General features: G+C 35.2%; 4 protein-coding genes and 1 pseudogene across 4 annotated transcripts; 3 read left to right on the forward strand and 2 right to left on the reverse strand.

Moving 5' to 3' along the window:
• The first annotated feature begins 1641 nt into the window (after positions 1–1641).
• LOC114175119 (mediator of RNA polymerase II transcription subunit 22a-like) lies at positions 1642–4371 on the forward strand. Its single transcript, XM_028059880.2, has 3 exons — positions 1642–1911; positions 3399–3464; positions 3838–4371. Exons 1-3 carry the CDS (start codon positions 1741–1743, stop codon positions 4075–4077), a joined length of 477 nt encoding a protein of 158 aa, XP_027915681.1. The 5' UTR covers positions 1642–1740; the 3' UTR covers positions 4078–4371.
• A 2438-nt stretch (positions 4372–6809) lies between these two features.
• AGC1.7 (AGC kinase 1.7) lies at positions 6810–10460 on the forward strand. Its single transcript, XM_028085608.2, has 4 exons — positions 6810–7095; positions 7619–7697; positions 8151–8935; positions 9325–10460. The coding sequence occupies exons 2-4, from the start codon at positions 7677–7679 to the stop codon at positions 10193–10195; spliced, it is 1677 nt and encodes a 558-aa protein (XP_027941409.1). The 5' UTR covers positions 6810–7095; positions 7619–7676; the 3' UTR covers positions 10196–10460.
• A 212-nt stretch (positions 10461–10672) lies between these two features.
• On the reverse strand, positions 10673–15506 carry LOC114195221 (isocitrate dehydrogenase [NADP]-like). Its single transcript, XM_028085620.2, has 16 exons — positions 15385–15506; positions 15144–15266; positions 14490–14533; positions 14287–14396; positions 13497–13534; positions 13301–13378; positions 13155–13208; positions 12954–13055; positions 12677–12768; positions 12469–12572; positions 12272–12340; positions 12082–12197; positions 11927–11961; positions 11657–11799; positions 11080–11202; positions 10673–10992 (listed from the first exon to the last, which is right to left on the reverse strand). The coding sequence occupies exons 2-16, from the start codon at positions 15190–15192 to the stop codon at positions 10899–10901; spliced, it is 1251 nt and encodes a 416-aa protein (XP_027941421.1). The 5' UTR covers positions 15193–15266; positions 15385–15506; the 3' UTR covers positions 10673–10898.
• Positions 15507–18787: 3281 nt separating this feature from the next.
• Positions 18788–21619, reverse strand: LOC146888667 (uncharacterized; annotated as a pseudogene).
• A 3763-nt stretch (positions 21620–25382) lies between these two features.
• On the forward strand, positions 25383–26345 carry LOC114187676 (uncharacterized). Its single transcript, XM_028075986.1, has one exon. The coding sequence runs from the start codon at positions 25383–25385 to the stop codon at positions 26343–26345; it is 963 nt and encodes a 320-aa protein (XP_027931787.1).
• Positions 26346–27706: the final 1361 nt, after the last annotated feature.

Consider the following 27706-nt stretch of genomic DNA (forward strand, 5'->3'; position numbering starts at 1 on the left):
ATATATTTGTATTTGGTTTGGTTGATAGTTGTGTTTACTTTTCAGAATAGAAGAACTGAATGCCAAACATGTTCTCTTTCCTCACAATTTTTAATAGAAGTGATTCGTGATTTATAACTTGCAAGAAGGAAAATAAAATTTATTATTAGTCAGAAGTAGGTATCTTTTCTATGAATTAATAGATTTTGGTAAGTTTCCTATCAGTATAAAACTGTTATTAATTGTGAGTGTTGGTTATATTGGTAAGATTCATTGCATATTATTGTTATGGCATTAATAACACGCCACTGAATTGGATTTTCATCAACCAAAGTGATGAAAAATATGAAAAGTTTGTTTTTAAGATGACAAAATATAAAAAATAAAAAATATAATAAAAATATGTGAATAATAAAAAATATATATAAAACAATATATGAATAATTGGATAACAACATCAATAATAAACTAAACCAAATAATACTTCATTTAATAGTATAATATACTTACGTTAAATATAAATAATAATTTAAAAAATAATTCTATGACGGGTCAAGATACTAGTTACTAATTAAACTTATATTATTTTCATGTGTTAATTGCTTTGTGATATGTAATAATTATGGTACATACACCAGCATATATAGAAGTATAAGTGTCGAAACAATATCTAAAAAAATTACAATCTTATTTATAATTTTTTTTTTGTATAAAATTTATATTTATGTATTTATATCCAGTTTATACTTAAATTGTATTTTGAAAATTTGTATGTTTGTACAAATCTTCATTTACATTTGTATTAAAGTATATAATTGTGTGTACATTTCACACATTTAAATTACAAACAAAAAATTATTAAAGAAAAAATATCTTTGATAACTACAAAGAAATGCTGATTTTTTATTTTATTATATAATTTGTAAAATTATAAATTAAAAAGAGTTAAATATGTTTTTAGTCCTTTAATTTTTGAAAATTGTAATTAGTCCATTTTGGAAATCTTTTAACCAATTTAGTCTCTTATATTTAGAAATACATATATTTAGTCCTTTAAATCAAACTTTTCTAAGTTTATTTGACGTTTCAAACTTGTTTCTCAATTAACATTAAAGCAAACATGTGTCAAATGATATAAACAAACTAAAATATTATAATGAAATGTGTTTGAAACATCATATATAAAAAATATATAAATTTATCCCGATTAAAAATCATATATAAACTACATAATTATATACATTTAAAATTATTACATAATAAACCATATAAAATTATAAATGTATAGAATTATATGATAAATTTTAAAAAATTAAAACTTTAACCAATAACAATAAATTTATTTGATAAATTGAAATTATAATAAATTTATAAAATACTAAAATAATTTATTTAATTATATAAATTTATAATCATGTATAAAACTATATAATTGTTTGATATGTTTATTAAATGGTATAGATCTTACATTTTGCCTGCCACATTCATTATCTTAATACACTCTTAACTGTATTTTTATTCTATAGGTAATATACATTTATTAAATCTTATGATATCTATTTCAAAAATCCTATTAAAAAATTTAAAGTTTAAAAATATTCAATTAATAGACAGACTAAAAGAAATTGCAATTAAAAATTATTAACCCCATTTAGTTTGTGGCTTGGAGTAAGCGAGTATCAGACACAGTTGAAGGGTTTTCCATTTTCCCAATCTCAGGCATTTTTTCCACACTGAGAAGTAAAAACCCATTGAAATAGAATGAACAAAGGTGGAGCAGCGGGATTAGGAGGTGGCGCCGGTGCCGGAAGCGGACCCACTGCGGCAGCCGCTTCAGCCGCAGCGCAGAAGCAGAAGACGCTGTTGCAAAGGGTCGAAGGTGATATTGCCAATATTGTTGATAACTTTAGCCACCTCGTCAACGTTGCAAGGGTATTCCTTTCTTTTCTACTTATTTTACCAACTAAAAGCTCTTCTAGAGAAGTTTGTCCAAACAAGATGTTCAGTTCACCCAAACAATGTTCAATTCATCCAAACAATTTAATTCATGTTAACCATGAAAAACACAAATTTTTAATTTCTCTTTTTAAGAAGTTATGTGTGGGATAAGTCTGAGCCTTTAATTGTGTGTTAAACCATGGCCTTTGGAGCAATAGCATGGATGATAAGAAGAAAGGTTTTAAATTGATTTCGTATATTCCTTGTGTTACTTGATATTGAGAGTGCCCATGAGCAGTGTCATTAAAGTTGCAGTAGTTTGCTGTTGTAGAGAGTAGAAACACTGAGAACGGTTGCAGTTGTTCTTAATTACCTGGGTTAGAAGTGAAGAAAAGAGGGGTGACATTGAGGATGAGTGAAATTGTTTATCTGATAGAATGCAATTTAAGGTGAGAAATCTTTTGTATTTTTGTCAAAAAACCAATTATGGTGAGAAATCGTTTGATAGGTTTAGGTTTCGTCACTGCCTTGTGAATGTGAATTTGGGTAAACATTTACGGAGTCATTTTTTTATGATTTTAATTTCACAAAATCGACTTCGGTTGAAAATGATTTAAAAGTGAAGTGATTTATGTTTAGAGACTTGTATGTTGAAAGTGAGTTTGTTGCAACACTTTCTCAGCTCGAAGATGTATTGTGTTGCTTCTAGCTGTTGTTATGAGCAAGACAAGTTTGATTTGAGACAATAAAATATTAATGTTTTTCTTTTAGGGTAAATTGCATTTGGTACCCTAATGTCAGTTTGGCTGTCCAAACCGCCTATCCGGACATATTCTTATTCATTGAGAGGCTGAGATAATGAGTATTTTCTTTTAAAGAATGACCAAAGGAGACCAAAACTTCATTATGGAAGAGTCTCTTATGAAGAAAACTCTTAAAATAACTTGATGATGTCTCTACATCCAGGATCTATTATGGTTTTACTCTTTTTTGGTGCCTACCATTGCTCAAGTAGGTTGGGAGGGAGTTGAATTATAAGATAAACATAATATATTTAGACAGATAGTAATAAATTTATTCGGAGTGGTTAACCTTCGGCATGGGAAATTGTGTATGGTTCAGTTACAATTTCAAGAAAAAGATAACCCAGCTGTAATTTTGTGATTCCGTAAAATTGGTGAGTTGGTCTCTACCAATGAACTAGTTTCTTGTTCACATTTCCTCATTTAGATGTTGACAAAGACTATCTTTCTCTTCATTGATAGTCACTATTTATTTATCCACTTTTTCCTTCTCATTAATGCACTGGTGTGTGTCAACAGCCACTATGCATGCATGGGGTTGTGGATGATTTAGTTTTTAAGCTGACCTGAGCCCTGTTCTGATCCCAAGGGTGTAAAAATTGGGAATGTCTTCAATATATTAACACACTAAAATTATGAGCATCTTGTTATTTCTACTTAACAAATGCAGTCTTGCAGGTCAATGACCCACCAGTTAGAAACTCACAGGAAGCTTTTATGATGGAGATGCGTTCTGCTAGGATGGTGAGAGTGCTTTTTCTGTTCATTCTAGTGCTTCTGAACAAGAATGGTTATGAAGATATATTTTTTAACTTGAATTTTATACATCAGAATCTTAAGGATTACTGTGGAGAGAAATTTGCTTGTGATAGATTATGTCTGGGAACACTGGAAATATTACAGACTCTATAGTTACCTCTTATATAATGCAGAGTTAATTGAATTATAATTTTGTTTTCATTCATATTAACTTACTTCTTTCAAATGTCGCAATGTCATTCTCTCCATTGTTCTGTTTTGTGAGACTTGTTAAGTATGGTTAAGTTGACAAGGTTTAGTAAGAGTCACTGAAATCTATTCGTTTTCTGTTTATTTTTTATATTGATTTATTACACAGGTTCAGGCAGCTGATTCTCTGTTGAAGTTGGTTTCAGAGCTGAAGCAGACTGCAATATTTTCAGGATTTGCCTCTCTTAATGATCATGTAGAACAAAGAAGAATTGAATTTAATCAACTAGCCGAAAAAACTGATCATACTTTATCCAAAGTTGGGGAGGAAGCTGCTGCTAACCTAAAAGAACTTGAATCTCATTATAGTTCTTCAGCACAGAAGACCATGCAAAACCTGCAACCATAGTTAAGAATCTCTATATGCAGTATGTGGATCATGCTTTACACAGTATAGTAGTTTTTAATTTTGGTTTCAAATATGTTCTTTCTTTACTGAGAACATGGAAAACAAAATAGGAGCGCTCATTTTGAGTTAGTTTATGGATGTAATTAGCATATTAGATGAGGATTTAACTAGGAAAGGGTCAAAAATTCACTTCTTATGATTACAATTACTGAAAGTCAAGGAATTTAAGATTATGTGGTTGTTGTAACATGTTTCTTTAGGACGGGAATGTGATAACTTTTTATTGAAATTAAAGATACGATGTGTTAAGACTATGATGATAAAAAACTATATATAGATATTGATGTACATTTTTCTGTCATATCAAAGTTTAAAGGCCAAGTAAATGGAGAGAGAGGCAGAGGAAGAATAAATATAGAGGATATAATGGTAATTATAGACGATATAATGTGTTTGTTACGTTTTTGTCTCTTAGGATTTTAGAATATTAAAATTTTAACTTTTAAAATTTCGAAAATGGATAAATTGTATTCTGTCTTTTAAAATTTTAGTTATTCTATATTATTAAGATGTATCCCAATATGGTTAATGTACAGTTTTGGCATGTTGAGGTGATAAGTTTTTAAATAAGCTTTTGACATTTATCACTTCAAAGTTTATCGATATTTTTCACTTGAAAATTTATAAATTTTCACATTTAACACTTCAAATTTTATTGATTATTTCTCACATGAAAATTTATTAAAAAAATGAAAATTTATTAAAAGAAAAAAGTGAATATAAAGTATGAGAATTACACCAAAATCTCTATGGTTTAATCATTTGATTTTACATTAATAAATATTTTAAAACCTTATTGAAGAGTAAATTAGTTTCATAACTATTATAATAACAATGCATTATAGTCTAAATAATTTACGAAATTGGAAAAACATACTAAATTTTTGTACCATATGAAAAAATAAATAAAGAAATGCAATTGACTTCTATAAATTTAGTTCCTTAAAATACATTACATTAATTGAGACAATTATAATCAATATGATTTTAGGGACACTAATTGAGAACGTAATCACATTTTTTTTATTTAAATATAACAATCCATCAAAATATCAAACACCTTCAATAGTTAAATACTTTTTTTAATATAACGCCTTAAATAATTATTATATATTACTTTAATTTTTAATAATTTCAAAATTATTAGTTAAACAAATAATACTTGATGAATAGTTTTTCAATAACCCATAATCTAAAGAAAACTTGTATGAAACTTTCTAAAATTTAAAAAACACTTATAATCGCTTAGTGTGTGTACCATGGCATGTGACATTTAACAAATAATAAGATGGAAATGTATCGGTGATAGTTAGTTATGAAGCACATAAATAATTAAAAAAAATTCTAACATGAATAAATTTTTAATTTTGCCCAATCAATTGTTGGCTTATTTCTTCCTCATTTTCATTTTTTTTTTCTTCTTCATGTTTTTTAGGATTAAAAAACGTTTTAGATTCTTCAATTTAAAATATAATTTTATATGTGTTTAGGATATTGTTTGCTTTGAAACGTAAATTTTATCACAATTTTATTCTTAAAGAGGTCTCGGAAGATGAGAAGAGAAAAGAATATTTAAACCCTCTTAGACATCAACTTCTAAGTAATGTGAATTTATTGAACATGGTAAAAACAAAAGTAAATTGGGCAACATGATTTATAATACATTTTCATATTCAAAATAAATTCCAATTCAAAAATTTCTTAATTACAATCTAGAATATGTTTTAAATTAAAAAAAATATAATATATTTTAGATTATACAATTCATAATAATATATTTGTATATTGTATAATTCAAAATATATTTTGAATCTGAAAATATATCTTAAATACATTTTAAAATATTTTTTAATCTGAAATATATTTTTTAATTTTGAATTGTACATAATTTACAATCTAATTTTATATTGTACCATCTAAAATGTTTATTATATATGAATAATTTAAATTTTTCCTACAACTATGAATGAATGTGTAAAAAGAAATATGTGCCTTTCAATAAATCGATACAAGTAAACTTATAACATAGCTCTTTAACTCTTAATTATAAAAGAAACGACTCATGCAGATTGAATAACATATAAACCTACACTTAACTCCATGACATTTAATACACATAATCACATTAACTAACAAAGATAAACTTGAAGTTTTGGAGCCTCCACATGCAACATTAATACTAGCCACACCATATTTGCTCAAATATGAATAATGTTATATACACTAAGAAAAATAATAGGAGTAAGGTTATGCATTTCATAACTTAAGAATATACTAAATTTATCACACAAAACACAGGAAGATTAGTAGAAAAAATATTATAAGAGGATTTAAAAAAAAAAAAAAATAGTACACCATACAAACTATGAATGCTTAACAACACAACATTGTTCCTTTTATTTTGTAACAATTACCACTTTTCCCATGTGGAGAAGAAAATGAAAATACAATATTGTTATGTGGAAGCTATGCAAAAATGGTGGTGACAACAAAATGTTACATGTAAGAGTAGGCAGAGAGGGGAGGGTTGCAGTTAAACCGCCATTTCCATTTCACAGAGAATATGACGCCTCTCCATTCTTTTCCAAAATCTCATTGATTTTCATATAGTTTTGATTTGCCATTTTTCTATATATAAATGTTGGTTTTTTCCTAATTCTGGTTGTATTGCTATCTTCAACCTTTTCTTCCACAATTTCCTCTCAAGATACCCTAGTGTTTTTGATGATGGGTGGTGCTCCAATCAACAACCACCTCATTTTCAACACCCTCATGTCATTTCCTGTCTAAATCAACAACCTTCCCCTTTTTCTCCAATCATTTTTCTCTCTTCTTCTTCTTCAAAGGATAAAAACTGTTAGATTCATTTGTCAATGCATCTGAAACTTTGTTGCTGATGTTGTAGCTCTTAGATAACCAGAGGGAGTTATCAGCATTCATGCCATTTCTGACTTTCAGGTTTTATTTCCCCCAAATCTCTTTTCTCATGGATAATCAATCTTCAATTTATGTGCCATAATTGGTTGTTCATGCGCCTTTCTGATTTGTATTGATAATGATGATTTGGTACTAAAAAATTTTATTATTATTATTTTTGCTTCTGACTTTGAGAATGGTCACCATGTCCTATGATCTGCATCACATTTCATTACGTGGATGCCATGAATTTAGTTTTTCGTTCTTTATTCTTTTGACGTTTATATCATGGCATCGTGCATGTTCAACAACTTCCCTATTAACTTATATGCATATTCTCTCACAAACACAATTATTTGAGTGGTTATATAGTTTCAGAACAAAGGTAGTTGCAGGAATTCAGTACTGTTAGTTTCTTAAATTATGGAAAGACCAACAACTAGTTTCTTATATTAGATGTAGTTTTGTTTGAATTTTTATACCATTTAGATTTGTTTCAACATTCCATGTTACATCTCAATATAACTTATTTGTATGAGTTTTCTTATTTCTCTCTCTTTTTCAGGAGTTTCTCTTGAAGGGTGTTATTGTGTTGCCTTTTGATAAGATCAAATCCTGTCAAGATGCCTGATTTACCACCTGAGGTAAGAGTTTCGTCTCTATACATTCCCATAATTGACCACAAAATGCAAACACTACATTTCTATACTTCTTCACAAAAGTCCTTTTTTGAAGTATTTTTATGGCAATTGTCATCATAGTTTTTTAAATTTATGCAGTGGGTATGCATTAACATATATAAAAACTTCAAGGGAGTAGAAAGTAAGAAGAAAAAAGAAAATAGTTTTAAAAAGAAAATTAACTTAAGCATAAAATAAAAAATAAAAATTTAAAGACACAATAACTTCTATAAATCTATGTATGCACAAATGAATTTTAACCAACAGTTTTTTTTTCTATTTTTCTCTCCGGAAAAGTCTCTCATGTGAAATATAATTTCAAAGAACAAAATGAATCTTTGACCCAATTTGAATGCATCCATTTTTGGAGGAAAAAGTGAGAATTGACCAAAACTTCTGGTTCATCCATAAACACAGATGAGACACAATATGTCAGAAGAGGCACACCCTAGTGTTCATAGCAGTTGTGCAAAGTCAGGAAACAACTCACCAACTCATCCCAATAGTGTGAACCAAGCAGAAAATGTCTACACTTCAGGAAGGGAAACTGGACAATTGGACCATGTTTCAAAATCTGATAATGCAAAGTTGGAAGGTAAATCAAGGCCCCAGAGGCTAATTCCACCAAACAGGAACATCTCTGACTTCAACCCTCAACAACACCAAAGTCCAAGCACAGTAAAGAAGCCTGGTCAAACCCCTGATCACCATCATTCAAAGACAGTGTCTGTGTCAACCCCACATGGAAAGACCTCGAATCATGCGAGCACTGGTTCTCGCAGTAACAGCTTAGAGAGCACAAGTGCACCCATTAGGCCACATACTGGGGGTGATGTGAGGTGGGAAGCAATCAACATGGTTTCAAAGTGTGGCCCTCTCAATCTCAGCCACTTCAGGCTTCTCAAGCGCATTGGTTATGGAGACATTGGGAGTGTGTACCTTGTGGATCTCAAAGGGACCAAGACCTACTTTGCCATGAAAGTAATGGACAAGGCAGCACTCATAAGCAGAAATAAGCTTCTGAGGGCACAGACAGAAAGGGAGATTCTTGGACTCCTTGACCACCCCTTTCTCCCAACTTTGTATTCTTACTTTGAAACTGAGAAGTTTTACTGTCTGGTGATGGAGTTTTGTAGTGGAGGTGATCTTCATACTCTTCGACAGAAGCAACCTAACAAGTGCTTCACTGAAGAAGCTGCCAGGTTAGTTAAACCTCACCGTCTTCTGATCATAATTCATATTGAAAAACTTGTATGCAATTGATAAACAGTATAGCAATATCTTGTACAAGTTTCTTCTTGGCAGTTTTAGAAGAAAACAAACGGAAATCAATTTTAAAGTATCTCATTAATGAGTTAATTAATAAACACTATTGAAATTACTCTTAATTTTTACTTTTAACTTAAGTAGAAACTAATTTTATTTTATAAAAAAAAATATTAATTTATTTTATGTCATTACCTTATCCAAGGCTGGGCATTCATCAGCATTTCATGTTTATATCACTTTTCAAACAGGGACTTGTGTTAACCATCTGATTTCAGTTAGTAGATCAATCTAAGTACTTACATGCTTAAAAATCTTGTGATAGGTTTTATGCCTCAGAGGTTTTGCTAGCTCTGGAGTACCTGCACATGCTTGGCATTGTATACAGAGACTTAAAACCAGAAAATCTTCTAGTGAGAGATGAAGGGCACATCATGCTCTCAGATTTTGACTTATCCCTTCGCTGCTCCGTGAGTCCTACACTAGTCAAATCTTCATCTGCACATGCAAGCAACAATAATGGTGGCAACAGTGACTCCAGTGGCGTACTAAGTGATGACCAAGCAAGCACTACTCAAGTATCTAGTTTTTTTCCGCGCATTTTACCTTCAAAGAAGAACCGCAAGGCAAAGTCAGATTTTGGCCTATTAGTTGGCGGAGCACGCCTTCCTGAACTGATGGCAGAGCCTACCAATGTGAGATCAATGTCATTTGTAGGAACACATGAGTATCTTGCTCCTGAGATTATCAAAGGAGAGGGTCATGGTAGTGCAGTAGATTGGTGGACTTTTGGGATCTTTTTGTATGAGCTGTTGCATGGATCAACCCCTTTCAAGGGTGCAGGGTATAAAGCCACACTTTTTAATGTTGTTGGACAACCACTTAGGTTCCCAGAAACTCCCCAGGTCAGTTCAGTGGCTCGTGACCTTATTAGGGGATTGCTTGTGAAAGAGCCGCAGAAGAGAATTGCATATAAAAGAGGAGCTACAGAGATAAAACAGCACCCATTTTTTGAGGGAATGAACTGGGCTCTAGTCAGAAGTGCCACACCTCCCCACATACCAGATACTATAGACTTCTCCAAATATGCCACCAAAGACGCAACACCCCCGGTGGACAAGAAGATGGCAGATATTGCTAATGATAAACACAGCCATAATGCTAGTGATTCTTACGTAGATTTTGAGTACTTTTAGCAGTCAAAGTTCTATATGGATATAACACCCTTCTTTGACAAGAATATACTGTACAAAGTGTCACCTCTCTTCCCCAAAAAGAAAATTGAAGACTTCTATGAGAAACATACAATGTAAACAAGCATGTAAATTTGTTCAAAAACATTCTTTTTCCCCCATTTTTTTGAAAATGTCTGTAATATTGTTGTAAGGACTTCCAGACTAGCACTGCTTGCAAAATTCAGTGTTCAGAATATTTTTTGACAATGAAAAGATGTTTGTGGTACACGACATGAGTTCTTCAAATATAGAATTCTGTGGCTCAAGCAAAATGTAATTTTGGTGATCTCAGATTTGGAGTATTTAGTACAAGTCATACATTTGGTTAAAAACACAGTTTGACAGGAATACACTGTACAAATTGTCACCTCCACCTTTTTTCCCTACAGAAAATTGAAGACATTTCTGAGAAATATACACTGTAAAACACAAGGCATGTAAATTCGTTCAAGAAAGTTATTTTTCCCTTAGTTGTTTTTTTATTGTCTTCAATATTGTCATAAGGTATTCCAAAGTAGCACTACTGTTTACAAATTTCAGTTTTCAGAATGTTATATACTTCTAAAATGTTTAACTGTGAAGCAAGTGGAATTCCATCCTTCAAGAAAGAAAAAGAAAAAAATACGGAAATGGAGAACATTAATGGATACATTCATCTTGAACTTTACATCTTCGATTGTGAAGATAATCTTGTTCGCAGCTCCTCAGCTACAGCATCAATGAACTCTTCAGTATTCAAATACTGGGATCTAGAAACCCTAGACATTAGAAAAAAAGACCAAGTTTTAATCTGTCATGCATTAAAAGAAAAATTTAGAAAGACCAATTCGAGTGCCAGAAATTACTTAGGTCCATGAACAAGAAGCGCAAGATCCTTTGTCATCTTTCCCAATTCAACTGTTCCAATGCAAGCTGCTTCCAATTTCTCCGTAAACTCCAACAGTCTAGCATTTCCATCCAACTTTGCCCTGTAAAAGTTATCATGCATTTGAATAAGCTTAGGAAAAACATATTTTTTCCTAGTTTTTCTATATGTATGGATAAGCTTTTAAAAAAAGTGCTCATGCTATCTTTATTTAGTACTCTGTTTTTTCCTTTCAAGAAGATACAATTTTTACTTTATGCTCACTAGTAAAATTAACTTTAGATACAATACTCTCACATATACAGTCAAGACAATATTTGTGCAGATAGACCCTTGACTTATAAAAAAAAAAGCACTACAAACTTGTGCTTTCATTTCAAAAGCCTTATCTAATAATTGTAAATAATTTTAGACACACCTTTTACTAAAAAGCATTTTTCCTAAAAAAGGCCACAAACAACGGCCTATAAATATGAAATTGAATGGAAAAGGATAAACTTCTACTGATTCTAGCATAAATAATAATTAATCAAACTAGTTTCCATTGCAATCTCTACCTGTGTGCAAGACCTCGTGACCAGGCAAAAATTGAAGCAATACTGTTTGTGCTGGTTTCACCACCTTTCTGATGAACCCGGTAATGACGGGTTACAGTGCCATGAGCTGCCTCTGCTTCAATGGTTTTTCCATCCGGACAAACCTGTCGCCAAATTTAGCTTCTTGATTATCCATACTAGAGATTCAATGTGGCAAAAAGAAGGTCGGAAGGAAATACAGTTTGAATGAACAGAAAAGAGAAATGCTACAAAAGGTTAGAAGAGCAATACCAGTACTGATGTCATCAAGCCAAGAGAACCAAATCCTGTTCAATGGAAATTATTGTAATGAATTTCAAGAAACTTTGGCCCATCCATCAACAGAAACAGCAGAACACTGAATAACTAAAAGCTAAGTGAAAGTCATGCGCATATGGATATCTCACCTTGAGCTAAGAAGTCGCTCTGCACATCACCATCATAATTCTTGCAGGCCCATACATAACCTCCATCGCTTTTAAGAGCATAAGCAACCATATCATCTATAAGACGGTGTTCATACCTAACAATCAAGAATGAGTTAGCAATCTACTTGTAATAAAGGTTTCAATTAGCATGATGGGAAATTCAACTAACCATATCCCTGCAGCTTTGAACCTGTGGCTCCATTGAGCCTCAAAGACTTCCTGGAAAATGTCCTTGAATCTTTCACAAAAGCAAAGAGTTAAAAAGGTGCTTCAGGGTTTGATTAACAGCAACTACAATAGCATCTCACTTAGAACAGAAGAGAAATTAAATACAAAGAAAGATGAACCAAAAATATAATAGCATACCTTCCATCATATTTCTTTAAAATGGTATTTTTAGTGCTCAGATAGAGAGGCCATTTCTTCTGGTAAGCAAAGTTCATTGAAGCCTCAGCAAAAGCTCGAATGGACTGTTTCCAGATCAAATACAACATAATATTATTATCATCCAAGCAATAAGAAATTATTTGAGAAGAATAATAAAAAAATAAGAAAGCATCATCCAGATGCAAACCTCGTCAGTATTATACATGGACAAAGCTATGCCTCCAGCACCAGTAAAATTGTAGACCTCTAGCTCTTTAGTTCCTTCACCTCCACTGGGAGCTGTAAACACACAACTGAACACCATAAGATTCTTTGATTTTATAGGCCTCTCTAGCTCTTTTATCTACTAGGAATTGAAAGCAATCAAAGTCTCAGATTTCATTCAGGAACTTTGCAATATCATCAAGATTAAATCTTCAAACTACTTGAGCCATGAGAAAAAGTTGAGTGGAGAGTGAATTTACCAAACACCAATTTTAGCTTTCCTGGTCCTTTTATAACTGCATCTGTTGCCCGATATTGGTCTCCAAAGGCATGCCTTCCAATGCATATTGGCTTTGTCCAGCCTACACAATAGACAGATAGTAATTAACACTTGCAAAGTTGCAATCATAAAGTAAAACTCAAAATTTCAAATATGAAAGAATCTTTTGCATTTTATGAACCTGAAACAAGACGAGGGATGTTTTTACATATAATTGGCTCTCTAAAAACTGTACCTGTAGAACATAAAGATTGAATTTTCCCCTGGATGTCAGATCAAATTCAGAAAACAAAGCAAGATATAAAAACCATTAGAAAGTTTAGTTACCATTTAAAATGTTCCGGATCGTGCCATTTGGACTTCTCCACATTTGTTTTAAGTTAAACTCCTTGACCCGAGTTTCATCTATGACAAAGAAAACCTTGGCATGTAAATTTCATTTATAATGCATAACAAGTTACTACATGTAAGTCATGACGTAGGAAAAATATGCATCATTCCAGCTTAGAACATCTGTGAATACCTGGAGTTATAGTTGCACATTTGATTGCTACATTATACCTGCAATGACAAATTTTCCCTGGCATGTTAGGAAACCTCAGTGTGTAAGACAAGTTTCTCTAATAATTAACGAAAATAAAAAAAGGAAAGCTACTCTAATCCACAGAATTCAAAAAATGATAAAATCAAATCATAAATTATGTATTTTTATTTGAGTTGATTATTTGTCAATCTAAACCAAATACTCCTAAAAACTATATCCTCTTGATATACTACAAAAATTCTTTCTTTCCATTCTAACCTAGGCTTATTCTAAAGTATCGTATTTACACAGAACTGAGCATATTAAATAGTTAGTCCTTATCTCCATTTAAATCATATTTTTTTATCAAGTATAGAGGCAGTTTAGGCTACACCACTACAATGGGATGGAGCATTACAAGCCTTTTATACCATCACAGGTATAAGGATAAATTCCAACCCCACAGCCCCAATTTCCACAATTATACAACTAGGAACCTCTAAAGTGGATTTACCAAGGTGACATGATCTATATCAGCAAGTCAAAGGGCTAAAGGTAGGTGAGACCAATTTCAAGCTTATAGTGAGATGATTCAATGTTGAACCAATCACCAGCTTGGTGGCACTGAAACCCAAGTTCAGTTATCCTCTGCTAAATAAACGCATAAGAGAGTGAAAAACAACATTTCAACCACTTGAGCGAAACATTTATATACAATAATCATGGAAAAACAAAAGAAGACAGATAACAAATACTAAAATGATACATAATATCAAGATTGAACACACACTTGAGTGTAGCTTCAGCACTTTCAATGGTAACTCTATCAGCAGTGGCATCCCGATGAGGAAGGCCAAGGTCAAAATACTTAATATTTAGCTCCAAATAAGGAAGAATAAGCTGCAAGAGAAAAAAAAGAGAGGATAAAATACAAGAAAAAAGAATACAGCATCAACTTACTTGATTACCAAAGATAACTCAAGATAAAACTACCTTATCTTTTATCATTTTCCAAATCACTCGGGTCATTTCATCCCCTACATGCAAAGACAACGAAAGACTGATTATTCAGATCGAGAAACGGAAAGTCAATCACATTTTAAGCATCTATGGAAAAATCCTATGATTCCGAAGACAAGTTCTATGAGGATGAGACCCCCAATTTAACTGAATCTTCAGTAGTGACTAAATCATATAGACAGAAACACTTAATTCAAATATTTTAAATTATTATTAAGTATTAAATTTTCTATCATAATTTTTCTTCAATTTCACAACTTGCTTTAATTTTTCATCTGGTTCTAGACAAGCTTTTAGTGTTATTTCAATATGGTTCTAGACAAGCTTTTCATGTTATTTCAATAGTTAGTTTTGCCTAATTAAACGTTCCAATCAAGCAAAAACATCAAATTTAATAAAGGAGGAGACATAACAAAAAGGCTTGAAGCATAACAAAAAATGAAAAGGGGTGATTGAAATTGAAAGCCCAGATGAAAAAAATGGTTAAAGCACACAACTTTCTCACCCTGATAAAGAACTAAGCCCTCACACTATTATTAACATTCGTCAGAAACGAAAGATAGAAAGATCACACGTACACAATAAAGAGAGAAGTGTGAAAGATGCATAAAGTGATTCATAGCATACCATCCATTTCGACGATGGGGTTGTCGACTCTTATCTTCTGAAACCCCATTTTGTTGCTAGTTTGGTTGAGGTGAAAGTGCGAACTCAGAGAGGATCAACAATTCAAACTCTCAAACACACACACTGAAAGGGAGAAATTGGGTTGTGTTTGTGATTATGTGACTAAAAGAAAATATGTGGCATCAACCACCACGTGATCACTGCTTTCGCAATGAACAGAGTAAGATTAATTTGCATTTACCGTTCAATCACGTTGAATGGAGGATCCGTGAGAATGGTTTGCTAATATACAAGACATCATGGTTCCTTTGTTCTTTCCACCACTTCATCCACTTCCGACCAAAATAATATGCTACTAAAGATTTATTTTATTTCAAAAGGCTTACTTATTTTATCATTTATTTTATTTATTAATAAATATTCAATTAAGTTTTCCAATTTTAAAATTATAACAATATTGTTATTTATTTTTTGTCCAATTAACATTAAAATTGGCTACAAATATTTTTTTATATATAAAATAACATGCTCAATAACACAATGTATTGGAACTAATTAATTTCTATATTAGTAGTGGAAACACAATAGCGACTAAAATTAACGAGGAAAAAGTTATTATGTTAAAATCTAAATCCAAAAATTATCAAAATATTTTTTATAAAATTTGTAATAATTAAAATTAGTAACAATATATCAATATTAGTCAATAAAATATAAATTTAGTTAAATAAAAGTTTAAAAAATTGGTAATTCAAATTATGATAAATAAATCTATTGATTATCAAAATGTAGGTTAAATACCTTAATTCATAAATAATTAAGAGATAAAGTTTAAGGAGGATAAAAGACTTTCTTTGTTTCTTCTACATTATGCCTTATTTTACATTTCTTGAAACATTGTTTATGAAAACATGATATGATGAAATTTATTTTTTGAAATATATATATATATATATATATATATATATATATATATATATATATATATATATATATATTTAAACTTGACTGTTTTAGCACCATAAAAAAGTAAGATTGTTATATGAAAGTTCAATACACTCTTTACCAGAGTTGCCAACGAATTTTGACCCCAAATTGGCTTATTGCAAATATATAGTTTTATTTTCTCAATTCTAAAACTTAGGATCATTTCCTTGCCTGAAGGATCTACACCAATGAAAGTGAAGCTATATAGATGCCCTCAAAGTTAGAAAGAAGAGGTTAAGAGATTGGTAGTTGATATACTTCAAGAAGCCATTATTCAATATAGTGTAAGAGCCATTTTCATCTTCCAGGTCAAGAAAAATGATAAAATTTATACTCACTACCTTACTCGTAATGTTATCACCATTAAATAGAGTTTCCAATACTAATAGTGGATGAGTTAATTCGTGAGTTATTTGCACTACTAAAACAATTCATATTTTCTGATAATTTTGTTTTGAATCCTGTTAATTTTGTTTTGAATTTTTTTTTAGAAATATTTATAAATTTTGTTATGAAAAAAAAATTACAGAAAATTGCTGCCAATTATTTTGCAAAATATTTTGTATAAAATATTTTTTGTAACAAATTTTGTAGGAAATACTTACAAATTTTATAATTTTATAGGAAATAAATTATCCACCAAGGAATTACCTGCCAATTAAAATTCTTAGAAAAAAATAGTAGGAAAAAGTCTTTTCTTGTAAATATTTGGTGAAATCATTCCAGAGGTCCCCATATTTGTAGCGAATTCTCAAGTAGGTCCCCCAATTTTCATTTGACTCAATTGGGTCCCTAATTTTGAAAAACAACAACAATTGAGCCATAACCGTTAAAGTTGCATAAACAACGTTTCCAAATGATGAGGTGGATAAGTAAAACGGATACGTGTCAGTGGTATTAAAAATTCTCTGTAGCCTACGTGTCAAATGTGAAATAAATTGATTGAAACCCTAAATGGATTCATCTTCTCCGCCGAATCTTCTCCGTTGAACTCATCTTCTTCGTGGTATTGACCTTCTTTCAATTGGTGCATTTCTTTCTTCATCCTCAAATGTCGCTTTGCCATTCTTGTTCCTCTTGCACTTGTAATGGTTGGGGAAGAAGAACCCTAGTGTATCTTCACGTGGTGCTGGAGGATCGAGGAGTTTGGGTTTACAACCCATTTGCTACTGTGGAGAGAAATCAGTTTTAAGAACTGCGAAAACAGCAAAGAACAGGGGGGAACTATTTTAGGTATGTTCAAAATATAAGGTGAGAGAGGTTGAAGGTATGTTTTTTGTGTTTTTAAATGGTATATGGGATAACTATTTTTGTAATTTTTTCGCAGAGTGGAAGTGAAGATGGTGGATGCAATTACTTTAAATGGTGGACTGAAGATATCATTGAAGAGATTGGTAACAGTGAAAATTGCGAAGGTAGGGGTGAAATTTTGGTGAAGACTGAAGAAAGTGATGGTGATAAGAAAACGATTACTAATTTGGAGAAATCAGTTGCCATATTTGAGAAATGAATGAAGGTGTTGATTGTGATGGTTATATTTGTTTGTGTGGTTAATGTAATTGTGCTATCAATGCCGATAAAGAATGCATCATTTGTTGTTGCAATGTCCCTTAATGGTTAGAATTAGTTGTTTAGGATGCTTATTTCCATGTACTATTTTTATATTTGTGTATCAATGAATTTGGAAATTATTTCCATGTACTGTATTATGTGTATCCACATATGCTAATTTTAAATCTGATTCTACATACAATTAATCAAAAGCATGAGACCTTGTAATTCATAATGAAAACCAAATAATAGATTACATATCAAGAGGTCCTGAATTGACGCAAAATACATCACAAAAGTGGTCCAGCCAATGAGTAGCAATATTAAAATACAAAACAAAAGTGGTGGTCCAGCCACTCATTAGCAATATTAAAAGATGTCTCGATGCAACGAAAGAAATTTAAAAAGTTCCAAAGTGACCTTAAAGGTTCACAGCTATTACAAAACGAAACCATAAAAAAAAAAGAACTAACACATACAACTTCAAAATATGGCTTGAAGTGATCATTGTATTCGACCCCTCCTAGCATTTAGTTTCACTCTGCCATTTAATGCACCTCGTGATGGCTGGTGGGATGGTTGAGTTGGAGTTGGCTGGTGGGATGGTTGGGGTGGAGGTGGTTGGTGGGATGGTTGGGGTAGAGGTGGTTGGTGGGATGGTTGAATTGGAGTTGGCTATTGGGATGGTTGAGCTGGAGGTGGGTGCTGAGATGGTTGAGTTTGCGGTTCAGATGCATCAGTGGGTGTTGGCTGCTGGGATGCTTCAGTTGGACGTTGTTGTTGGGCTTCCCTTAATTGAGCCAAATGAATTTCAATTACTTTCGGACAAGCCCTTCTATTGTGCCCAATTTGCTTACAAATACGACATGTTTTACGTAAACCACCTTTTCTTAGTCTTGTTTCATCTCTTCTGATCTCCCATTGCTCTAATCTTCTTTTTTTCTTTGGTCTGCCTAATAAAATTCTCTTAGAGGGGGGTAACACATCAGGGTATGGAGTTGTCTCCAATAAACTGTGACCATTGATAGGAAATATTATGGAAGTGTATATCTCTTCATAAGTAGACTTCCTAAAAACTGATGGGATTAAGTCTTCTCCATTGAGGTTTAGAAACTTCATTGTAGACAATGAATGACAGCAAGGAATACCACTTATACTCCATTTCCTACATGTGCATGATTGTTCGTCTATATCGACAACGAACCTCTCCCATAATTGCGAGATGTGCCTAACTTCAAATAATTTCTCTGCTAACCAGCTACAATGACACATAGAACACCAATAATTAAACAGCTTTCATTTTTTCAAATTAAACAAAATGCAATCCTTACCTAGGAATCCAATACTTTGTTAATTCTGACTCCTTCTCAAATCTGTTCATAATTCTAGGACAAATAGATCATGATATTGATTGTATTTTCATTCTGTTTTTTTGCCCACCTTCTCATCAAGTATACACGAATATCTTCCAACATGCTTATCACAGGCTTAGTCCTTGTATGCATCAATACACTATTGAAGGCCTCAGACATATTGTTTACCAAGGTATTAGATTGAGCCTTTGTGGTAAATCTTGATGTGGACCAATATCTAAGTACAACATAAATATTCGAATTATGATAGTATACAATCCCATTTGGTTGGAAATAAAATCACTGACTATTGAAAACAGTGCAATGGAAATTGAATTACCTGGGTGGGATTGCTATCAGATGCTTAAATGCATCTTCGTTCACATCTTTTATATTCCTCATCTCCCTTTCCCATGCTTGTGGGTGTGTGGTTGCAGCTGCTCTCCACATAAGACGTCTTAGACTTTTGGCTGGAAATTTCTTTCTGAAATTGGCATACATGTGCCTTACACAGAAACGTTGATCAACTCTAGACAGAAGTTCTTGTATGGCTGGTAGCACGCCCTGACAATATCATAAATAAAACAATAGGTTAAAGTTTTTCATATCAAATAAATGTTTGAAAAGAGCTTGAATTTGAATATACCTTTTGTTGATCAGATATAAATGTATAGGATGCACACAATGCAGGTCCACCAAGGTCCTCAATAAGTAGCTCTAAAAACCAGGACCAGGAATCCTTGTTCTCAACCTCCACTACTGCATATACAATAGGCAGCATTTGGTCATTAGCATCTCGACCAATGGTTGTTAATAACTCTCCTCCGTATTTCCCTTTCAAGAAAGCCCTATCCAATCCAATTATAGGCTGCATGAAATGAAACTGTATTTGCATGCTTTCAAACATGCGTAAAACCTCTTGAATATTGGCTCCCCTTCATTCTCCTCAACATTAACTTTGACTGTTGATCCTAGATTTCTTGCTAGAAGCTCATATGCGTAATCATGTATCCTTTTGTATTGTTCTTTAAAGGACCCTTCATCATTTTGTGCTGCAATTGCTTTGGCCCTATAAGCCATACACCTTAAGATACCAACATTCCATTTTCTACTAATTTTTTCACAAATTTCAATTTCTTTTACTCTTGGGTTTTCCCTAACTATTTTTTCCAGTTTCTTACTCAACCACTTTGAACTAAGTACATGTAGGCTGAATTCCCTACCACATGTGTGCTTATCTACAATTTTTCGCAACTGCCAGGTTTTAATAGCTTTCATGTAACCACAATATGTTGTCCATGGGCATTTTCCTTTCCCACCTATACATCTTAACCTCACTCGTCTTCTGTCATTCTTAACAAACTTTATGTTTCTCCCATTTTCAAGTGCATAGCATTTGATAGCTTCTAAAAGTTCCTCCTTTTCAGTGAAATATATCCCCATTTCCCATTTATAATCAGCCATTGTCTTGGGCATTGTAAAAGTCCCAAAATTCCCATACCCATCTTCATCACTATATACTACATCACTCATATATTCATCAGATATCCATTCATTATTCGAGAACCCCCTCACATCATCCTCCACGTCAATGTCATAGCTTTGGTTCCCTTGTGGCCCAGAGGTAGTAGATTGTCCACGGGAAACAGATTCAACTTCAACTTCTACATTACCAGACCACTCCTTATTACGTAGTTCATCATCAATATCATAATCAACACTAATATCTAGTAGGTTGTCAGTACTCTCATCCATGCTATCATCTGGTCCAGACTCAGTCCAATTGTGAACATCACCATCTTCTTCTATCTTAGTCTGCCCCACATCTTCTTCAACTTCACAGTTCACTTCAACATCCCTTAATTCACCATCGGCTTCAGCTTCACAGTTTACTTCAACATCCCTTAATTCACCCTAAACTTCAGCTTCACAGTTCACTCCAACATCCCTTAATTAACCCTCGGCTTCAACTTTACACTTAACTCCATCCTCCCTGATCTCATCCTCACCTTCAGCTTCACACTACAAACCCTTACTTAAAACAACACCAACATCAACCTGAGTTCCCTCTTCCCTTATCTCAACATCACATTTGTAAGACCCGAGAAATTTAAATAATTAAATAAATAATTATTTAATAAATGCGGGTAGTAGGAGCCCTTATGGTATTTAATGTGAATTGTTATGATGTGAAAAAGTACTAGCTCAAGTGGTTAAGAGTACTTAATTGTGTGAGAGGACTTGGGTTCGAGTCCTATGTATGTCAATTGTATGTTATTTTAATAACTGCATTATTTTGAATGTTATGTTTAGATGTGATTAGTGATAATGTAATACTAAAATTATAGGAATTATCACGAAACATGAATTGGTTGAATTGGTTGTGCACAAGAGAAGTCCTGTAACATCCACTGGCCCACCCCAGTGCCATGTCAGGTCTGCAGCACAGCTGGTAGCATCTTTTGGTTTACCAGAGTGTTAAAGGTCAGGTTGGGAGTTCGATACCCACTGGCAACAACCTGCCTTGCGAAGTGGGGGGACACTTGGGGCGAGGGGTTGGGGTGTATTGGGCTGCAGACCTGACATGGCACTGGGTGGGCCAGGGGATGTTATAAGTCCCAATTCTTCAAAGTGAGCAAAAATTATCCATGTTAATTAAATAGTTATTTAATTAATTATTTAATTAGGATGGGTAGCGAGAACATTTAAAGCAATAAATGTGAGGGACTATGACGTGGAAAAGTACTAGCTCAAGTGGTTGAGAGTACTTTTATTGTGTGTGAGGACTTGGATTCTAGTCCTATGTGTGTCACTTGGATGTTATTTAAATTATGCATTTTTATGTAATTATATATTGAATGCGTTGTGTGATGATAAATTCCTAGACTTGTGGGAGTTATCATGAAATATGGATTGGTTGAATGGTTTGGCCTTGGTTGGGTATGTGCATGAGTGTGGGTTCAAACCTTGGTGAGAACTAAATAATTTCTTTTTGCCAAATTTTCCTTTTGCATGAATGTGAAAGGGCTAGAAACTTAGCAGCCAAAGGAGAGGTAACCTAAGGGTTGGAAAACAGAGGGTTAATTGAACATTGGACTAGCATTGGTGTAATTCTTAATTAAAAATTCGTGTAAGGCACTAAAAGGGTAATAAGTGAGAGTGATTGTGAGAGAGAAGGTCATAAGAAGAGAAAGAGCGCACTGTATATTCGTACTCACCATAAGCAAGGGTTTTTCAGAGTTTTGGGGGTTGATTGAGAGAAGTGGTGGGGCTGAAATCACCAAGGATTGGACTGGAAACAAAGGCTAAGAAGGTTTTGTGAGGGGATAGGCATACATATTCGAATTTGGAAAGGAATCCAGGTAAGGGGAGTTGTTTTTGATGCTTTAGATACCTATACATTGTATTGTGCTATGGTGATTGAAACTACATGCCTTTCACCCGTTTTTCTGCACTGTTTGATTGGGTTTCTGGGTTTTTCCCAGAAACCGCCTGGCGGTTCAAGCCCTATCGCCAGGCGGCTCATCAAAGATGAGCAACTGTTCTTATGTTGGGTTGAATCGTCTGGCGGCGATGAGTTCCTGCCAGGCGGCACGACGCTGTTCGAGTTCTAGTTGATGATTTTGATGTTGTTTTGGGTGAATGTAACCAATTGCTGAGGTTCAGTGATTGTATACATATATATCTATAATATTTTATCGTTCCGAATTGATATGTTGGAATGCTTGTGAATTTATTGGATTTTCGTGTATGGGTAGTTTGGGTGGAAACCTAGGAATGAATGTAAATCTTGGGTGGTATGGGCTAATTAGGATGTAATTGGAAACATGGAATGCGAATAAAATGATATTGGTCAGAACGAGTGGTAAAAATGTTTTGAATGAATATGTGGTGGTGGTCGTGGGAGAAGAGTAGGGAGTTGAGATCTCGGAGTGTGTAGGGAAAATGCGAGATGAGGTCTGTATCTGATATGCCGCCTGGCGGCTCCATGCTGGCCGCCAGGCGATGGCGTGTAGCAGTCCAGGTGGGATGCTGTGCTATGGATAGTGCGAGAGGGGGAAGGAATACGTGGTGATGGAGTAGTTGGTAAAGTGAAAACTATAGAATTTATGAGTGAGGGGTTGGGGAAGCGGAGTAGCTTGAGTGGAGGATATTTAGGTGGAAAAGTGGTAGATTTTACATATATACTTATAGTGAGTCGAAGGGAAGGGCGAAATTATAAGGTATTGATGTCCAACAGGAAGTGAAAGCTTGGTCAGTTCAGTGTGTTAAGAAATTGGATGCTAGCAAGTTCATAGGAGGAATGGAATCGTTATGGTATGATATTATTCTTGTTACTTGAACAAAAGTGATTAGATGGATTAATCATTTTTTTTAGTATAGGTACTTGATTATGTGTACTAATGGATGGATTAACCACAAAGAGCCGTTGATATGAGAGTCCCTATTTGGTCATGAAAATGAGTTATCCAGTAAATTAGACTAACTAAGGTACCACAAAGCAGGAAGGTGTTGTTCTGGTATGGAGCTTGCCATTGATACCAGCCAGGCGATGGATGTAATAGGAGAGCGCTTAGTACTGAGGTGCACCTGGCAGCACGTCGAGCTCCGCCAGGCGGTTACGAGGAAATAAGGGGCACTGGAACGACGCTTGCGCCTGGCGGTGGGTGAATACCACCAGGCGGTCTGAAGCAATTTCGCCTGGTGGCGCGTGGACAGGGCCAGGCGAAACTGTTCTTCTTTACTTTCTTGGTGTGTTGTTCAATTAACGATGATACTTTGCTTGGATCGGGAGATGTTGTGCCATGAGCGAGTAGGTTCATGGATGGCGAATGACATGTGATGATATGAGCGGGGAGGTTCATATCCAGTTACTCTCACGTGGGGATACGAGCGAGGTAGGTTTGTATGTTTCGTGCTCACGTTGAGAGATGCCACGTGCGGGGAGGTACAGAGCTGGTGGATCACATGTGTTGGACTACGGGCGGGTAGGTCCGTAGAGCAGGACTACGAGCGGGGAGGTTCGTAGAGACAGGACCACGAGCGGGCAGGTTCGTGTGAGCATCATGTTCCCGAGTCCAAGGCTAACCAGTTGTGTGTTTTGAAGGCTACAAAGCCTTGGGGTTAAGGTCTTGGCCAAGAAATAAGTAGAATTGATAAGTTGGGTATATGAGGTTATCTTGTATTTTATATATCTGTTATTCTATTTTCACAGCTCACCCTTTCTTGTTTGTGTGTTTGTGTATGGCGATGATCGTGTGATTCGTTGCACGGGAGCAGATGTTGGCACAGGTGATGCTGAGGATGTCCAGGCGACAGAGTGGGGGCCAGCAGTGGGATTAGAGCTAGGATTTTACTCCTGTGTATTTTATGTTTTAAATACAAGACTTGGGAACTTATAACATTATATGGATTTAGTTATGAATTTTGGCGCGCTAGTTTAATGAATTTAAATTTTCCCGCCTTGGGATTTTTATCGAGATAACTATTATTATTATAATTATTATTTTTATTTATTTTAAGTAATATTCCCTAGGGATGTTACATTTGGTATCAGAGCAAACGTTTTGATGCTTTTGGGAAAACTGGGGAGTGAGCTGACGTTGTTGTGTGAACTTGATTGATGTGTGTTGGTTGTTAAATTTGATAGAGTATAATTTAATTCTTAGCTGTTTGATTTTAATAGTTGAATATGTGGCGTGCACAGGCAATGGCAAACAGAAGACGTAGAAATACCGCTGGCGCTGACGAGATTGCTAACGTAATCCACAGGATGGTGGATGCTATGCAGCCTGTGGCAGCACCACTGAGGGCTATGATCCCACCTGTTAGACCAGTGACCATGGAGGACTTTATGCGTCACAAGCCGGCTAAATTCACTGGGAAAGCCACCCCAGATGAGGCTGACGCATGGCTTCGTGAATGTGAGAAGATATTCAGAGTGATAGAGTGCACAGAGGCGCAAAAGCTCAATTTTGCCACCTTCCTGTTAGTGACCAAAGCCGAGTACTGGTGGATGAGCATGCAGCAATAGATGATAAACAGAGCTGAAGAGGTGACTTGGGCTAACTTCAGGACGAGGTTCCTGGAGAAGTATTTCCCTGATAGCGCTAAACATGAGCGCGAGGTAGAGTTTCTCACCCTACAGTAGGGAAGTCTGTTAGTGCAGGACTATGTGGAGAGGTTTGAGTACCTCTCGAGATTCTACTCGCAGACAGTGACGGAGGAGTGGCGCTGTAGAAAGTTTGAGGGCGGCCTCAAACATGAGCTGAGGCATTTTATTGTGCCACTGAGGGTGCGAGAGTTTCCAATCTTGGTTGAGCAAGCCTAAAGTGTAGAACAGTTGGAGATGGGACCCAGCTGGGTCAACCGCACACAGAAGAATAGTGCTGAGGGAAGATTCCAGAAGAAGCCCTATAGTAGACCAGTTGCGTCTTTATGGAAACCGAGGTGCTATAATTGTGGGGGTGAACATCTGCAGCGAGATTGTACTAGACCCACCCGCAGCGGAGGCAATGGCATGGGCACTCGTAAGTGCTATGCCTGTGATCAGCCAGGACACTTTGCCAACAGATGTCCTAATAGGAAGACTGCTCCAGCATCACGACCTCAGCCATCCTCATCTGACAGGCCGAGAGCCGCAGGCCGGGTTTTTGCCATGACCAGCACAGAGGCCACCCAGTCAGGTAATCTGATTCTGGATCATTATTTACTTTTTGGTAACAGTGTGTTAGTGCTATTCAATTCAAGAGCTTCGCACTCCTTCATATCTCATGATTGCGTGAAGAAATTGGGGTTGTCTACTCGTGACCTTGGATGCGAGTTGATAGTCTTGACACTCGTATCTGTACAGGTTTCAACAAATGTAGCCTGTGTTGGATGCTTGATGGAGGTAGAGGACAGACGCTTCAAAATGAATCTAGTTTGCTTGCCCTTGGAGGGATTGAAGGTCATACTGGGAATGGGCTGGCTGTCTATCAACCACGTGGTGCTTGATTGTGGACGGCGCAGAATTGTATTCCCAGAAACAGAGGGGATAGAGTTGGTGACGTCTGGAGAGGCAGTGAAAGAGATGAAGAGGGGATCGACTTGTTTTGTGATAGTGACCCAAGAGAAGAAAATGAGTATAGAACAGCAGATCAGTAAGATACCGGTAGTGGATGAATATGCCGACGTATTTCCAGACGAGATACCTGAGTTACCACCCAGCCGGGATATAGATTTCTCAATTGATCTAATCCTTGGAGCGGGTCCAGTGTCGGCAGCGCCATACAGAATGGCACCGGCTGAACTAGCAGAGTTGAAGAATTAGATAGAAGACCTGCTAGAGAAGAAATTCATCCGACCCAGCGCTTCACCATGGGAAGCCCCAGTGTTATTAGTGAAGAAGAAAGACGGTAGTTCTCGACTGTGCGTCGATTATCGGCAGCTGAACAAGTTGACGATAAAGAACAAATACCCACTGCCGAGAATTGATGATTTGCTTGATCAGCTCAGAGGGGCAGGAGTATTCTCCAAGATTGACTTGAGGTCTGGCTATCATCAGATCTTAGTCAAGCCAGAGGACGTCCAGAAGACAGCCTTTAGATCGAGATATGGACATTACGAATATGTCGTGATGCCCTTTGGAGTGACCAACGCTCCAGCTGTCTTCATGGATTATATGAATCGCATCTTCAGACCATATCTGGACAAATTCGTGGTGGTGTTTATAGATGATATTCTTATCTACTCTCGGACTAGGGAGGAGCATGCTGGCCATCTAAGAATTGTGCTGGAGGTATTGAGGGAACATCAGTTGTACGGTAAACTGTCCAAATGTGAATTCTGGCTGGACGAGGTGCAGTTTCTGGGGCATGTAATTTCTTCGCATGGTATATCAGTGGACCCGAGTAAAATTGAGACAGTGTTGAAATGGGAGAGACCTCAAACTGTAACAGAAGTCAGAAGCTTCTTGGGATTGGCTGGGTACTACAGGAGGTTTGTGGAAGGGTTTTCTAAATTGGTGAGTCCATTAACTCAACTCACTAGGAAGGATCAGCCCTTCTCATGGACTGATAAATGTGAGGAATGCTTCGAAGAGATGAAAAGGAGGTTGACTACCGCTCCGATTTTAATTATTCCAGATACTAGTAAGATGTTTGAGGTATACTGCGATGCATCCTACCAGGGTTTGGGTTGTGTACTAATGCAGGAGAAGAGGCCGGTAGCTTATGCCTCTAGACAATTAAAGGTGCACGAGAAAAACTACCCTACCCACGATTTGGAGTTGGCTGCTGTAGTGTTTGCTCTTAAAACATGGAGACACTATTTGTATGACTCCCAATTTCAGGTGTTTAGTGATCATAAAAGCCTGAAATATCTGTTCGATCAGAAGGAGCTAAATATGAGACAGCGGCGTTGGATGGAGTATCTCAAGGATTACGATTTTGAGTTGCTTTACCACCCTGGTAAAGCTAATGTGGTTGCGGACGCCTTGAGTCAGAAACGGATGCACATCTCAGCTATGATGGTGAAGGAGTTGGAGTTAATCGAGAAGCTCAGGGATATGAACCTGGGTATACAGCTGAGTGGGGATTGCATCAGATGCGGTGTGCTTACATTGACTAGTGACGTACTGGGGACTATACGAGATCAACAGAAGGATGATGTTGAGTTACAACAATTTGTGAG

This window comes from Vigna unguiculata, chromosome 1, assembly GCF_037176805.1.
Source record: "Vigna unguiculata cultivar grain cowpea cultivar isolate G323 ecotype 2 chromosome 1, ASM3717680v1, whole genome shotgun sequence".
NCBI classification, from domain to species: domain Eukaryota; kingdom Viridiplantae; phylum Streptophyta; class Magnoliopsida; order Fabales; family Fabaceae; genus Vigna; species Vigna unguiculata.